This window comes from Chelonia mydas, chromosome 7, assembly GCF_015237465.2.
Source record: "Chelonia mydas isolate rCheMyd1 chromosome 7, rCheMyd1.pri.v2, whole genome shotgun sequence".
Lineage (NCBI taxonomy): Eukaryota > Metazoa > Chordata > Testudines > Cheloniidae > Chelonia > Chelonia mydas.
In genome coordinates this window covers 14,976,189-14,993,439 of record NC_057853.1, presented here as the reverse complement: position 1 = coordinate 14,993,439, position 17,251 = coordinate 14,976,189, and the positions used below count along the sequence as shown (strand labels likewise).

The 17,251-nt window shown below is 40.5% G+C and overlaps 1 protein-coding gene across 7 annotated transcripts in view; it reads left to right on the top strand.

The window, feature by feature from the left end:
- The window catches only part of SUMF1 (sulfatase modifying factor 1), an 81,158-nt gene that overhangs the window by 60,210 nt on the left and 3,697 nt on the right, over window positions 1–17,251 (top strand). For 2 of the 7 annotated variants that reach the window (XM_037903842.2, XM_037903840.2), the window contains 2 exons: window positions 3,589–3,648; window positions 4,895–4,941. The exons of 1 other annotated variant lie outside the window; for it this stretch is intronic. In XM_037903842.2, the coding sequence (XP_037759770.1) occupies window positions 3,589–3,648; window positions 4,895–4,941 (107 nt within the window). Of the gene's footprint in view, window positions 1–3,556; window positions 3,649–4,894; window positions 4,942–17,251 lie in introns of all 7 variants that reach the window. 4 more of the 7 variants (XM_043552290.1, XM_007061292.4, XR_006292513.1 and 1 more) reach the window with 3 other exon arrangements.

The following is a 17,251-nucleotide window of genomic DNA, read 5'->3' as shown; positions in this document are numbered from 1 at the left end:
CCCCAAAGGTGTTAACTTAAATATTATTGAATTAGGGTTAACTCAGTAAAGTTTAGCTGAATTCCGTGAGGTTTGTTCAGTATATTACAGGACATTGTCTGTCTGTCACAGAGTACATTTCCCCAGACCTTGGAAATGGAGAATTAAGTAATTTTCAAGATGAGCACAAATCATGCAATATATACAGAGGATGAACTAATAATTTTTCACCTGCAGTACATATTTGCCTGTTTTGGAGCACAATTAAGAGTTGTACTGTAATGCTGTAAGAGTACCTGTGGTACCATGCAATCTCCTAGAACGTATTCTTTCTCCCTCGAAGAAAGACCTTTCCAAGAACTGTAGTGGGGGAAGAGTGGAGGAAGCACAACTGTGTTCCCTTTTTGTCAGTGGGATCCACCTCGCCCATTTATTAAGTAATGGACATCACTGTGGTCTGTTTTGACTCATTGGATCCATAGCTACATCTGATGCCTTGTAATCTCCTTTACCCGTGGTTAAATTGTGCCCTAATCAAGTAGTCTGGAAACTGTGGCAACTTCAGGTAAACTTCTAAAATGGAGATTATTAAATAGTGATAAAAATAAAACTTTCAGCACAGTAGTTTCTGTAGTGTATACTTATTATATTAAATTTATTTTAGGGTATTTCCACTCTTTCTTTTCAACATGCCATGGAGATGTTTATGCTTCCTAAGTCTCTTGAGGAGTGGTGGAGAAGCTGGGAGTTTTGGCAGCTAGGTAGGGGACGGTGGTGACTCCTGGAAATAAGCTGGAATTGTGAGATATGCACACCAGCTGGATGGTTCTTCTACAGTGATCAGCACTGAAATGGTTAAGTGCTGATACTTTAAGGCCATGTCTACACTATCACTTACGTCGGCAAAACTTATGTCACTCAGGGGTATGAAAACAACACACCTCTGAGTGACATAAGTTTCACTGGTGTAAATGGTAATGTGCATAGCTTCTCTCACGGCATAGCTACTGCCGCTCCTTGAGGTGGTTTCGTTATGTCACACAGGCCACATAATTTTGGCAATGGATTTTTGAAGAGAACAAATTCTTCAGTGAAGTAAAAAGAAAAGGAGTACTTGTGGCACCTTAGAGACTAACCAGTTTATTTGAGCATGAGCTTTCGTGAGCTACAGCTCACTTCATCGGATGCATAGCATATCGTGGAAACTGCAGAAGACATTATATACACACAGAGACCATGAAACAAAACTTCCTCCCACCTCACTCCCCCGCTGGCAACAGCTTATCTAAAGTGATCCTTTCCTGAGGTTTGGCCACTTTGCACAGTCATCTCTCTTCTATGTCTACTTGAATTGTCAAGGCACAGTCCGTGGGGAAGGGATGCCCGCCTCTCACTTCAAACAAAATGATGTCCTTGTTGACCACCTCAACAGAGATGTCTAGGACTCAATAGGCGAGAGACTGAGTTATCCTTCTTACACCTGTTCTATAGTTCTGAGGACTTATTTCCTGGGGTGAGCATTTTGCACAAGATGCAGACTGTTTAAAAGCTGCGGGAAAGTGTAAACTCCTGAAGACACAGGGTATGTGGGCCTCCTTTCAAGTGTGTTATGAAGACTAATATGGCTCTCTACACTTCTTGTATCCGTACTAGAGAGGGGAATCATTTCTGTAATTGCTGTGGAGAAAGCTGGAAGTCTTTTCCTTAAACACCCCATCTTATTGGCGGGTGGTGTTCCTGCACAGAAAGGTTGAGTGCTACTGATGGATTGAGGCAGGTGGGTGGCTCCTAATTCAACCTGGTTATAAGGGAAGTGGGAATGGCTCACAGGTAAGGGAAAAGCTAGGGTGTGTGCGGAGGAGTCCTGACAGAGCAACCCTAAGAGCAGCCAAGTCTGGGGAGAAGGTTTGAGCTGATTGTTGTAGCTTATTTGGTAATAAAGCCAAATTCAGGAAACAGATGAATTTGGATTTTATACTGTGGCATTGCTTGTAGAATAGTTTGGAAAGAGATTTGGAAAGATGCTTGTATATCACCTCTTTAGTTACTAGAGTGAAAAAAACCCTGCAGTAATCCCCACCCCACCTCTGTAGTTGTAAGGATAAAAATGAGTAACAGAATTACGGTGAATTTACTGTATGATCTTTGTCCCCCTACTCCCCATTTAAAAACCAGGCGGCATAGATTAAAAAAACGGGCGACTGATATTTTACAAGTATCATTTTTTAAGTATATCGCTGGCTTTTTTTTCTCTTTAGAAATACAGAACCTTGTTTTATACATCATGCCAACTTTAAAATTCTTTGCTGCCACATAAGGACTTCCTCATTTACTTGGAGTTATCTGTGAGACTTGCACTGAGACACTTGACTCAACTATTTCAAGTAATTTGCAGAATATACGATTGTTCAGTAGGTACAGGAATCTGAATACCTGTCTATGTCAGAGCGCATTTACCCTGGCCAAGTAACAGTTTTTCATTTTGATACTGATTTTAGGCTCAGTATGCCAGCAACACAATCCATAACATATTATTTAAGATAATATTTATAGCTTTTGTAAGCAAGACATGCTCTCTTGCATGGAATTCCAGTTTGCGATAGTAAAGCTCTTCCTGCCTAGAGGTGGAGTTTCATGTGAAGGAGAGAGAGCAACTTTTACTTGGACTCTTGTGGGAAATTTTCCCTTTGGAAGTAGCCTGTGTATAAATTAGTGGTGCAGACAAATATAAAACGCAGCAGTAGCTGGTATCTTGTAATGCCTTTCTTCCAGGTTTTCAAAGTGCTTCCCATGCACTAGCTAGTTAATACTTACAAAAGCAGGTGAGCAGTATGGTAACCATTTCACAGCTAAGGGAGACAAACACAGATGTGCTCAGATTCCCATATTGAGAATGTAGTCAAGCCAATAGTAGAACTCAGGTTTCCTGACTTACAGCCCCCTGTTCTAATGGCTGGGCAACCCTTCTTACTTGTGGGGGTGGAATTCATAAGGGATTGTGAAATTAAAGTCTGCATGAGAAGACATTGTGGGCCTGCCCTTCCTAAAATGTGTGCACACAAAACATGCCTTTAATTGCAGGCCCATACAGTTACACAAGGGCCACACTGGGCCTCACAGAAAGCACTGAACTCTTCAGCTGCTTCCACACGACATGTGGATGGGGAGAGAGGCAGTACAGTGTAAATGACAGGTGAAGATTATGATCTTGTCTCTTATGGGAATTCTGCAACAACGGAGCTTTTTTCATATCTTTCTTCAACATCATTACTCTTCACACTTGTCATTCTGCTTGTTACAGTATATTATGAGCTTCTTTAAAGAAACAAGATAGCACACTGCCCTCTTGACAGGTAGAACAATGATTAGAATTTTAAGTACTTATTACAGTGGTGAAATCAGAACAATTACTCTGTCCTGGCTTCCAGTCTCCTACAATGCAATTATTTCAAGCTTCTCTGGTTTCAGAAACAGCTGCAGTTTGTTTGTTTTGAATGCTGATGGTCATTCCTCTTCCATTTTCCTGCTCTTACCACTTTGTACCTTTACCCTGTAATTGGCTGTTGCTGTTTTTCAGAAGAAAAGTAACTGGTGTCCTTCCATCCACAGAAAGGGCCCTCATCAGGGACTGACAGAGTGAAGAAAGGTGGATCCTATATGTGCCATAAGGTAAAGCTAAAAGACCCACAGCAAACCTCACTGGTTTAGCTATCAGGTTGTTGTTAATAATTACTGCTTTCTATTTTTGTCTACATTTATTTGTGATTATCTAATGAGACTAAGCTGAAATAAATATGTTAGGCTATTAATACATAATAGGAACCTGATACGTGGTACACAGGAATAGTTCAAAAATACTGCATAAACATTATATGGTTACATTTTTTAATTGCTCAGATAATTATCATGGTAGTACCCTTGAAAGGATATGTAAATATCTCAATGAAGCAAAGTCAGGTTCCCATATTACCAGAGGTGATAAAGTACCAGTTTTCCACATCTAGAGACGTGATCTCAGAATTTAGCTGTCCCATCTCCATAGGAGACAGTAGCCAATTTTGTCATTGATCTCCACCTACTGGTCTAGTTGATGCCACTTCTAGGAATGTCTAGGTTTGACGTGATGCGAACTTGGTTGTAGACACTCCACATTGTTCAGTACAACAAACAGCCTCTTACAAAGTTAACCAAACCAATATTGTATGGTATCATTTTACTCTGGCTTGACATGAGAGCTGGCAAAAAGAGAATTTACTTTTTGCAAACATTGTCAGATTCAGGCTTGCAGAGTTATTGCAGTGTGAGTCCTTAAAGGTTACTTCACTGTTGCATCATTTACAGGACAGTATTTGGTAAAGTCCTCAACTGCCGGTACTTCCCACATATCATGTGTGCTCTGCTGAGTACTCTGGAGACCCCATTGTACTATGTCCTGTACCATTCCATTCCAGACCTTGATGATTGTTATCACTGGAGGAAACGAAACCTATCTTCTCTTCCAGAGGATGGTGTCATTTATGGTTCTTGCATTTTTGTATGTAGAGTCTCCCTCGCAGCTCACAACCATTTTCAGTATGCACTCTTGAAGTCGACACATAGCATTCAGTATTTTTTTGAGGGGTGTGTGTGCACGGGGGAGGGGGGGGTTGATTATCTTTTTATTATAGCAAATATTACTAGAGATCTTGGGGGCGTCCATAATTTTTTTTTTCTGACCAAAACCTTCCTTTTTAGAACAGATCTTAAAATAAAACCTTGTTGTGCCCAGGAGTCAATTAGATGAGGATTATTGGAGTTGTTCTCTGCTCCTTTCCTAACGTTTAGGAGATGTTTAATGTTTAGGAACCTTCTACAAGTTAAGCAGATGTACTTATAAGTGCAAAGGCTTTTGACAATGCACATCTTATTTCTTAAGACTTTTGAGAGAACATGGACTTTTTGGAATTTCCATTTTATAAAAAGGTAAATGTGCCTATGTTAAAACCATTTATTTTATAAAGCATGGTAATTTAAGCAATATCGGATGACATTTGATCACAAAATTACTCTAGTCATTGCTAAAATTAGCAAGTAGTCATGGAAATATGCAAAATAACATTCTCCAGAATTCAGTGTGTTGCCTTTTTTGCTGTAAGGTAAAAAATTCGGTATTCGAGAAGGGAACTGATGTTCCTTTCTTTTTAATAATCATGTTTCCAGAATTGCGGAATGTAGCCAATGCTCATGTTCCTTCTGTAATTTTCTTGCATGTAGTTCTCTACCATGTATTTTTCTTGCATTTTGGGAGCTGTAAGCATTAAATCAACTAAATACTGGTGAAATAGGAAAATTAAAAAAAAACAAAAAACACTACCTAATCTGAAAACATGTGCTCCACAATTCCAGATTAAATTGGTTCAGGATAGTATTACTTAAAGTGCGTTTTAAATCGGAATTAGTGTAAGGAAGGAACACACACAACTGTGCCTTGCTATGTTATAGCTATACTGCTATACAGTGAATAGGCATATTTCACAGTCAAGAACTAAATTATCCTTGGTTTTTAAACATCCTTCTGCCTCTGTCTTGATGGGGAAGTTATGCCCAAATTCAGCAAAATAAGGGGTAGGAATAGCTTTGTACTGCACCTTTCATATGTCAATCATCTCAAGGCACAGTTGTTAGTTAGATCCTGGTGATGCAGGAACTGTGTAGGTAAATATAAAAATGTCAAGTACTACTGAGTTTGTGAAAGTGACTGCTACGGAGACTCTGCAGGAGCTTGCACACAGTGTTGTGGATTAGAATGCAAGATTAGAGAGAGGAAATATTGGAACCATCAAATAGGATTATCCTTCACTCATTTTGTAAATTGCAATATAGTCTTCAGATTGCTTCTGGACAGTTGTCAGAGACCGGAGTTAGTCAGGATGAAATCCTTATGGCAGTGTAGCACCTCCATCTTCCCTCCCCACGAGCCCTTTCCGTAGGGCTGTACTAGCTTTCCACTTGTTCAAGTCTAAATCCTAGTTTAGAAGCTGAACTCACCAAGTTCAGAGGTAAGAGTGGTGCCAGCTGAGCCAGGCCAATGTGAAGGAAGCTGGAGGATAACTCCCTTTTGCAAGTGTGTACACCTGCAGTCCTACCACACTGCCTCGCCAGTAAACCATGTTAGCTGCAAGAATGCTGGTAGAGCTTATGCTTACGTCAGTATCCTGAAATGACTCAGTGCTTGCTGAGATGAATGGGTGCAAAAAAACTTTCCTTATGTTACATATGCTTCCCACGCACGGGAGAAAAGGGGAAGCGCTTTAGTGGACAAGCCTCAGAGGAACAGGGGAGGAAGCAGATGGTCCCAATAGGGGCTTAGGCTAATAAAGTGTTAATTTTCTTACTAATAGTAAAACTAGAAAGGCTTTGAGAGGATTGGAAGCAAGAATATGACAAGTGGAGAAACTGAGAGAGCTTCAGAGAGTTTGGGAGGGCTGTTAGTCTGAGATGATGGGACTCATTGCTTGTTCTTTCCTCCCAAAGACTAACATTTCACTAATGCTGTGGTGAGGGATTAATGGATTCCACGTGAAAGCCTTTTTGAAATGTTACTCAATCTCATGTAAACATTCAGTCCAGTGATGTTGCATCTCTTTGCAGAGAGAATTTAACAAGAGGCAATAACTAGTCTCTTTCTCTCTCTATGTCAAATATAAGGTTGTATGGAGTTTTGAAACTGGATTAACCCCATTCTGGAATCCTGCAGCTGCATTTATTGAACCTTCTTGTAAATATTTTCTTAATCTATAAAATAGATTGATGCTCCAGCTGTTTTATTAATATTTTCACTGTGTCCATCTTAGACCAGTGTTGCTACTCCATGCACTGCTAGCTGTGAAGGATTGAGCCTAAGAGTTCAAACTTCTAAAGCCAAACCACTTTTTAGTCTTTCTCCAAAGTGTGCACTGTAAGAAGTATCTTGCATATTACACTTTCATCACCTATAACTCAGTTACTGCTTGACCAACCTGCTTCATACTTCCAGGAAAAATTATTCGGCCTGCGAGGAAACTTATATGGACAAAAGGGTATATCAAAGTGTAGGACTAAGATGTCAAACATACGGAAATCTAGTTGCAACCCTGTATAACAGCATTATATTTATATTGCTCCCTTCATAAATAGCCACAAGGTGTAATGCCAGGGCTTATCTGAGTGAAAGGGGAGCCATCAAACTGAATATTTTAAAATAGACTAATGAAAAAAATCACTTTCTGATAGAGCCCTCCTTTTAGCAGCATGTCCTGAAACTTGAGGGATTTCTTTCTTTCTTTTTTTCTTAAACAGCAGAAAAGACTTTATTGCTAAGGGTCTTTTCAATTAGTCATTTTCTCTCTTGTTAACTGACTAGAGAGGGAAATAGTGAAACTGACTGCACCCCACCTGCTACCAACTGCAGAGAGTAAAACTGATGTGTAAATACATCCTCTGCTACTTTCATTTTTAGTAATCTTCATTGTTACTTGTAAGAATACACGGTACACCATCCGTGACTTTCAGTTTGAGAAAGATCTTTTACCCAACAGGAATGTGTTGGGTGATGGGTTGTTGAAGAGAAACTGGTAAGAGATGGAGCTTTGAGCTTGGATAGCAGTGAGAGACTTGAAATTATTTCTGAAGAGTTTGAGTACTACCATCTTACAATAGCCCTTCAAGTCTTATTGATTTAACTCCCAGCTTCTGGCATGAACAGCAGCTGTGGCCCAAACTCTGTTCACATTACACTAAAAACATGTCCCTCCTTTGTGTATTTGTTCACATTAAAAACAAACCCATTCCATTCCTTTCCTTCTCAAAGCCTGCAGCTGGTAAATCATCCTCATAATTAGATTAAATTTCCTGTGAGAATGTAAGGTCACATTTTCTGCACTGATTTCCTTCTTGGGTGAAATCAATGTCACACGTTAATTAGCAGCTTTGATTAAATTAACACTGGAATAGAATCTTCTTTACTGATGAATAATGTGACCCATTTTAAAGGCTTTTAAAGATTCAAGTCTTTTTTTAGGTGTTAAAAGTAGGCTGTGTATTAAGACCAAAAAATTGTATAGTACAAAGGATTCTTTATTAGATGCCTTTTAAAAACCATTTAAATTGATTCCTCTGCTCCCTTTAGAGTTGGCAAAGGGTGTGGGTGGGGGAGTGTGTGTGTGTGTGTGTGTGAGAGAGAGAGAGCGAGAACCTTGCTAACCACTTTATTTTCAAAGCAGATAGTCTTGTAAAATCTAGTAGGATGCTGCTTCTTGTAATATCATGAGTTGCACAGAGCCCTCTGCAGCATGCGTGGCAGTTACCATACACAGTATTTTTGCTCAGGGCAAAAACCGTTCTCTGGGTTCATCGTTTGTACCTGTATCAAGAACTATAGCTTGAATTTTTCCTTAGGTGGAGGCACTTAACAGTTAATGGAGGTAAACACCAATGAAGTGTCTCCACACTGAATGGGCAAAACTTGACTGGACTGAATTTGGTTATACAAAGGAATCCACTACTCGGCCTATTAGCCTGGAATATAAGCCACTACAAAGTAGTAAAATATATTTACCCGTCTAGAAAACAGCCTGTCCCCATTCCTTGTTCTTGTGACTTTCCTTCATAGGCAGAGAGACATCAAATTTCAATTCAGAACTAGTGATTGTTTTATGGCAATGCAACATCTGAAGAAGGTGTTCATAATGTCAGATAACTGATGGGCCCATAATGTTGTGAATGGCACAGACAAACACCTTTAGGCTGGAATTTCCCAAGGAGTTTCCCTTTTTTGTGCAGAAACCATGGGAGCGTCTACACTTGCCAATGACTTTTTGCAGTGAAACTCAGAAGTTTCACCGCAAAAAGAAAACCACCTCCACGAGGGGTGTACAGCTCTTACCGGTATTGCTTTTGTGGTGATGAGCAAGTGAAGACACGTTCTTCCTGTTTACACAGCTTTTAGCCTCCACAGGATATCCCACAGTGTCTACAGCGGAGTTGCTGGGCAGAGCGGTCACCTAAACAGACATCCACCCCTCCTTCCTGTAAAGCCCCAGGAACTTTGAAATTCCCCTTCCTGTTTTCTTGGCAAGTGCTCACTTATCATCCGGGAAAGTCCCGGACGACTAGAAAAAGGCTAATGTAGTGCCCATCTTTAAAAAACGGAAGAAGGAGGATCCAGGGAACTACAGGCCAGTCAGCCTCACCTCAGTCCCCGGAAAAATCATGGAGCAGGTCCTCAAGGAATCAATTCTGAAGCACTTAGAGGAGAGGAAAGTGATCAGGAACAGTCAGCATGGATTCACCAAGGGGCAAGTCATGTTTGACTAATCTAATTGCCTTCTATGACGAGATAACTGGTTCTGTGGATGAAGGGAAAGCAGGGGACGTGTTGTTCCTTGACTTTAGCAAAGTTTTTGACACTGTCTCCCACAGTATTCTTACCAGCAAGTTAAAGAAGTATGGGCTGGATGAATGCACTATAAGGTGGGTAGAAAGTTGGCTAGATTGTCGGGCTCAACGGGTAGTGATCAATGGCTCCATGTCTAGTTGGCAGCCAGTATCAAGCGGAGTGCCCCAAGGGTCGGTCTTGGGGCCGGTTGTGTTCAATATCTTCATAAATGATCTGGAGGATGGTGTGGATTGCACCCTCAGCAAGTTTGCAGACGACATTAAACTGGGAGGAATGGTAGATACGCTGGAGGGTAGGGATAGGATACAGAGGGGCCTAGACAAATGGGAGGATTGGGCCAAAGGAAATCTGATGAGGTTCAACAAGGACAAGTGCAGAGTCCTGCACTTAGGACGGAAGAATCCAATGCACCGCTACAGACTAGGGACCGAATGGCTAGGCAGCAGTTCTGCAGAAAAGGACCTAGGGGTTACAGTGGACGAGAAGCTGGATAGGAGTCAACAGTGTGCCCTTGTTGTCAAGAAGGCCAATGGCATTTTGGGATGTATAAGTAGGGGCATTGCCAACAGATCGAGGGACGTGATCGTTCCCCTCTATTCAACATTGGTGAGGCCTCATCTGGAGTACTGTGTCCAGTTTTGGGCCCCACACTACAAGAAGGATGTGGAAAAATTGGAGACAGTCCAGCGGAGGTCAACAAAAATGATTAGGGGACTGGAACACATGACTTATGAGGAGAGGCTGAGGGAACTGGGCTTGTTTAGTCTACAGAAGAGAAGAATGAGGGAGGATTTGATAGCTGCTTTCAACTACCTGAAAGGGGGTTCCAAAGAGGATGGATCTAGACTATTCTCAGTGGTAGCAGATGACAGGACAAGGAGTAATGATCTCAAGTTGCAGTGGGGGAGATTTAGGTTGGATATTAGGAAAAACCTTTTCACTAGGAGGGTGGTGAAACACTGAAATGCGTTACCTAGGGAGGAGGTGGAATCTCCTTCCTTAGAAGTTTTTAAGGTCAGGCTTGACAAAGCCCTGGCTGGGATGATTTAATTGGGGATCGGTCCTGCTTTGAGCAGGGGGTTGGACTAGATGACCTCCTGAGGTCCCTTCCAACCCTGATATTCTATGATTCTATGATCTGGTCAGGTGACAATGCCTGCTCCATGGAGAAAATGATCCCCTTCTTGGAGCAATGCTGAGCTACTGGAGCTGATCAGTGTTTGGGGAGAGGAGGCTGTGCAGGGACCCAGGATGTCCCGTGATCACTCCGCCTCTTCCCACAAAATGGAGAGCTGCACTGTGGAATAGCTGCCCTCAGTGCACTGCTCTCATCGGCGATGGAAGTGCTGCAAATGTAAACACACTCTGATGCCTGTGGAAGTAAGTGAGTACACAAACCAGCGCTTTTCTTTCACCGGTTCACTATCACCGTTGAAACTGACAGCGCAAAAACTCTGCAAGTTTAGGCATAGCCACACAGTAAAAGTTTTTTGCTGTGCTTTGATCTACTCCCATTTCAAAGTGGGGTCGATCAAAATGCACTACAGAACTTCTAGCGTGTGGCTGCAGGGTCTACATGGACACTTCAGTATGTGGCAGGACACTACTTATTTCTTAAACCCCAGAACTTTAACACACATAAACCAAAATACAGAGAGAAAACAGGCTGCTCCATACAGTAGAGAAGCATAACTCACCCCCACCTTATTCTAGACTGGCTCTGCGACTGACTGACTGAAAATCCAGATCACATGTTTTCTCACTGAGCACCTGGCCTGAAAGAAGGACCAGGAAAGACTCTGAGAATTTAAAGTGATGGTTTATAATTTTAATACAGTTTTCAGTATACTACAAGGCAGTTAGGTGCCAAGTCCCAAAGAAATTAAAATGGAAGTTGGAGGCTTAAATTACTTACTTTCCTTAGATGATAGAACACCACAAATTATTTTGTATAGCAGAGTTTGTTTTGCAAGTGTATCAGAATTAGAGCTGTGTGAATAACTGACTTCTTTTCCAGTTCTCTGGCTGTTCTGAAATATCAGAATGTTTTGTTTGATATATTTTTAGGGTATTTTAATTTTAATAAAATGTAAGTAAATTTCAAAACTGACATTTCAAATCAAAAACTCAAATGGTTTGGGTTTTTTTCAGATTTTTTGAATCTTTTTTTTTTTATTAAAAATTCAGCAAATTTGATGTAAATTAGCTAAGTGTTTTGGTTGACCCAGATCTGCATTCGGGGGAGAGGGGAGAGAGAGTTTTTCTGATGAGAAATTCTTATCAGAATGACAACTCCTCTACAGACTTCATAGGCAAGTAAATTTATCCTTCATCCTAAAGGATCCTGAATGACTTGTATACAGTACCAAGGGACTGCAGCCACCTCTGAGGTGTAAGAGTAGCAAGTGGTACACAGCCTACAGCACAGCAGCAGAAGAGTGGGGAAATGTTGGTAAACTAACATTACAGTAAACATCTTACCAAAAAAAAAAAAAAAAGTGCCCTGGAATCTGTAGGGATGGTTTTATCCTCAGAATGGCTATTTGCAGATGAATGATTGTACAGTGGTTCCTCTGTGAAGTGCTGAAACTTGTCTGACATAGCAAAATCTCTCTGTACAAATTCACTTTGTCAAAATGTAACATTCACAGAAAAATGGAGCGATCTGATTGGAAAAAACTGGTTGGAAAATCGTTCTCAGAGTAGTTATCAGAGGTTCACGGTTATGCTGGAAGGACATAACGAGGGGTCCCGAAGGGATCGGTTCTGGGTCCAATTCTGTTCAATATCTTCATCAGTGGTTTAGATAATGGCATAGAGAGTACACTTATAAAGTTTGCGGATGATACCAAGCTGGGAGGGGTTGCAAGTGCTTTGGAGGATAGGATTAAAATTCAAAATGATCTGGACAAAGTGGAGCAATGGTCTGAAGTAAATAGGATGAAATTCAATAAGGACCAATGCAAAGTACTCCACTTAGGAAGGAACAATCAGTTGCACACATACAAAGTGGGAAATGACTGCCTAGGAAAAGGAGTACTGCGGAGAGGGATCTGGGGGTCATAGTGGATCACAAGCTAAATATGAGTCAACAGTGTAACTCTGTTGCAAAAAAAGCGAACATCATTGTGGTATGTATTAGCAGGAGTATTGTAAGCAAGACACGAGAAGTAATTCTTCCGCTCTACTCCGCGCTGATTAGGCCTCAACTGGAGTATTGTGTCCAGTTGTGGATGCCACATTTCAGGAAAGATGTGGACAAACTGGAGAAAGTCTAGAGAAGAGGAACAAAAATGATTAAAGGTCTAGAAAACATGACCTATGAGGGAAGATTGAAAAAACTGGGTTTGCTTAATCTGGAGAAAAGAAGACTGAGAGGGGACGTGATAACAGTTTTCAAGTAAATAAAAGCTTGTTACAAGGAGGAAGAGAGAAAAATTGTTCTCCTTAAGCTCTGAGGGTAGGACAAGAAGCAATGGGCTTAAATTGCAGCAAGGGAGGTTTAGGTTGGACATTTAGGAAAAACTTCCTAAGCACTGGAATAAATTGCCTAGGGAGGTTGTGGAATCTCCATCATTGGGGATTTTTAAGAGCAGGTTGGACAAACATCTGTCAGGGATGCTCTGAGTCTAGATAATACTTAGTCCTGCCTTGAGTGGAGGGGACTGGATTAGATGACCTCTCAAGGTCCCTTCCAGTTCTATGATTCTTTTTCTAACATCATGAGCTTTATAAGCCAGCTACTCAGAAGTCAGTCATGCAAAATCCATTTGCACCTGTGAAGCTGTGAGAGTGTAAATGAATGACTCTGTGTGTACTTCCATGAGCTATGTACATCAATACAGGGTCCTACAGTGCTATGCAGCCTTTAGATGGCTTGCTGGTTGTACCAATGAAAATCGTTCCCTCTAACTCACGAGTTACTGCATGGTTTCACAGTAGCAGCCGTGTTAGTCTGTATTCGCAAAAAGAAAAGGAGTACTTGTGGCACCTTAGAGACTAAGAAATTAATTTGAGCATAAGCTTTCATGAGCTACAGCTCATGCTGCTAGGTACAACAGAACTTGTTCTGCATGACATTTTGCAGGGAATCAAAGGATTCTCATTGTAGGCATGTCTCTTGGGGGAAAATGAAACTTCTTGGCTACATTTTTAGTACTCTCATTCTTTTTACTGCAAGGCTATATGGTGGTGTGAACCGGGTTCTATTTTTGGCTCACACATTAGATCAAACTAAATGCCAGTTGTGGAACCTACATTCCTGGAGGGGGTGTTGCGCCTGAAATAAAAAACAGTTTGCGTTTGCAGGGCTGGCAGTGCAGGAGGGAAAATACATCTTTGTTGTGAGCTAGGTGAAACCTTTTTTACAGGCTGAGTTTAAAACATCATTGAGATTGATAGGCATGAATGCACCTTGCAGTTGAAATAACTGTAAGGATAAGCCCCCACCTAGGACACAAGGAGTATCTGAACCTGCCCGAGAAGTTTTGTTGAATATTGTTTTAGGCAAAGAGGAGTGGGGAGTGGGTGTGTGGGAGGGACAGAGGGAGAGGAGGGAAGACAGAACACAGAGGACCAGAGGGATACAGACAGCTCAAAGGAGCAGCTGGAAGGACTGTGTATGACCTGGAAGACACCTGGGGAGAGGGTGCAAGCTGAAAAGGCTGTTGTTGGCTCTGTGAGCAAAAGAAGAAATTTCCTGCTATTTGATTCCTTCTGTGTTCAGAGACTAGGACTTCAGACATTCCTTGTAAATAAACAAGATTGCATCAAAGAAATATGAGTATTGCCAATTTCTCCTCCTATCTGAAATGTCCCCAGGGCCCCAAAATTTGACTAGCCACTTGGATCAAAAAGGGGCAACTCTTATAAATGTCATAAACAAGGACATTTGATCTGGAAGGAAGATGATGAACAAAGGAATCCCATAATGTCATTTTTAAACACCTGCCAGTTTAATCACATTTTTAATTAGTGTATGTAGGAAAATCATTAGCATCTCCAAAGGTAAATGCAAAATACTAACTGTTCTAAGCATATTGCAATTCATGAATGTGGACTTCTCAGTTTTCAATATTAAGGCACACTTCATTAATGTTTGAAATGCTCTCACTATTTGAACATTACAAGAGGAGAGGTGGAGAGATCCTATTCCATTGTTAAAGTGTCTGTATATAAACACAACCAGTTACCTCTGCTTTCTGCAGATGCTTCTAGAATATTTGTCACTTGAGAGTTAATGTTTCCAAAAAGTGAGGAGTGTTCTACTTGATAGGAAGAAGTAGATAAAGACCCCTAGTCTTTGTGTTGACCTACATTTTTACAAATAACTCCTTTTGCCTGTCCCAAGTTAACATCATAGTTTTGCAGCTTTAATCATGTTTTCAGTGAATTTATTCTCCGAAAGGGAGCAAAATGCAAAGTCCAATAAATGGTGTAGTGGAAGAGGGAAAGCTAAAAAATTTTCGGTACCTACAGTTTGTTAAACTGAAGTAAAGCGTACTTCATATTATTTAATACTGCATGCTGGAAATCTGAAAGGTGCCGAAATGAAATCTCTCCAACTTATTCAAATTTGTGTTATGCTAATTGCTGCAAGTTTCTTACTCTCTGCTAACTGAAAATACGAACTGGAGTGGAAGTTTATCTTTTTAAATCGGTAGTCCAAGGTGAGGGACTAAAGTTTAACCGTATGAAGTTCATTTAATCCTTTCTGAATACTTTCTGGTGGCCCTTCCATTAAAAACTCTAGGCCAAATTTATCCTTGATGCTAGTGGAGTGAATTACACCTGGGATGAATTTGATCCCTTTTGTTGGACTGTAAGTGTGGTAAGCCTGCATATGTTGTTGAGACAGTGCTCACATAAAACAGATATATAAATTACTAATCTTTTCAGATTTTCATTTTTGGACTAAAAAATCTGCAGAATAACACAAAAGTTATCTACACTGGAAACCACTGACTTGGGACTGTGTGTATGTGTGTCAATCCTTGCATCGTCTCCATTTACTGTTTAGTGCTAGTGAACCATTCCTGACTGCCACCATTGAAGATTCAAACCTGTTATGCACAGAACAGGTACAGAATTAACAGTGCAAGCTTTTGACAGTTCCTTACCAATGTGCTTCAGTCCCAGCAGAGGGGCCACATTAAAGAGAGTCTGAGAGGGTAGGTCACGCTGGATAATCCTGTGCTGCCTCCCTCATATCAGAGAGATTTGAAATAACAGTTCCTCCTCTTAGTTTCCTAAAGGGAAACTTCTACATAATTGCAGCCTATTCTGAAATCAGGCCAGAAAGAGAGGAAACTGTCAGCGCAAAATCATTGTTTCCCAAGAACTTCTGAGAGGCAGCTGAACCACCTATCCCAGTGGTTTTGTTTTAAATGAAAATGTTTGTGGCCACCAATATAAGATGCAATATAGATTATATCAGAGTATAGGTATCCCTAAAAAGACTACCAACAGGAATACCAGAACATAAGTTGGTCTTCAGTCCAGTTGCTTTTTTTCCTTAGGATGTCATTCAGTCATGGTCAATAGGATTCTTCTAGACAGATGTCAGTACCTTTCACTTCCAGATCCTCCTTATGTATCAAGCCACTTTGCCCCATTAAATCAGTTTTATTTGATACAAAGAGAAAAAGCAGAATAATAGAATGCCTTGACGACAAATCTTGTGCAATGAGAAAAGGCTAGTTTGCACTCTTACTGTCAAATATTATGTTGTACAGCTACATTGATTGGGTTAAACTGAGAAATATTGGTCTGATCTTATCGCGGTTTCATTGTCCAAACCATAAAGTGCTACACTAGAATCTAATCTGTGCCGTTTTAAGTATGTTTCAGTCTTATGTTGGAAATTAAGGGGGGGGGGGAGCGGTGCGGGAGAGAGGCAGGATGCAATTCTAAATTTGACCTATAAAGATCTTCACACACGATCAGAATTTTCAATTCTTCAAATGCATGGAATACAGATTTTTTTTAAAGGGGAATAGAGGGAGAGATCTATTAGTTACTAATCTTTTCAGATTTTCATTTTTTGACTAAAAATCTGCAGAATAGCGTAAATGCTACCTATACTGGAAACAACTGAAAAGTGCAAGAAAAAGTATATTGGAATACACACTGAACTGCATTCTGAAATGGACTTGCATTAAATATATTAATGTAGATGTACTTTAAACTTGTGCAACTACTGTTTATGGTATTTCATCTAAAGTAAATGTATTACAGTTCTCAGTAAGTTAATATTAATTAGGGTTGCCAGGCATCTGGTTTTCGACCACTGCTGCCTCCCCCAGTGCCCCATCGCCCCGGCCCCTTCTGCTTCCATACCCACCTCCCCATCCAGGACTTAATTTGTCCCCAGGCTTGCTGGGACTGGATAAGTCTGTTATGAAAAGTGATATTTGTATGTTTGTTAATATCACTTTTCATAATAGACTTAGTAGCTATCAAGTCTTAAAAGGGGGGGGGGGGCAATCAAAAAAAGCAAAAGAAACAAACAACCAGAAAAAAAGACAAGAATGTGAAAAGCACCTTATTTGTGTTTCTATTCTGTTTAGGTCCTGTAAAGAATAGAGACAACTGTACATTGTTTTTATTATTGAGTCTGCAAAAAAACCCCTATATAAATAAATTACAATGATTTGGACATGTATATGTGTATATTTATTATTTTTTCCTAAAGTTAATTAAGTGTTTTAGGAAAAATTGTCAGAGTGACCACCAGCAAGAGTTTGGTGGCTGCACTCTGAGGCTACCAAAAAATTTGTTGCGAGAACCCCATTAAGCTTGTATCTGCACGCACTGTATTGCTGACTAAAGCATCATAGCCTCCTGTGGCACTGCATA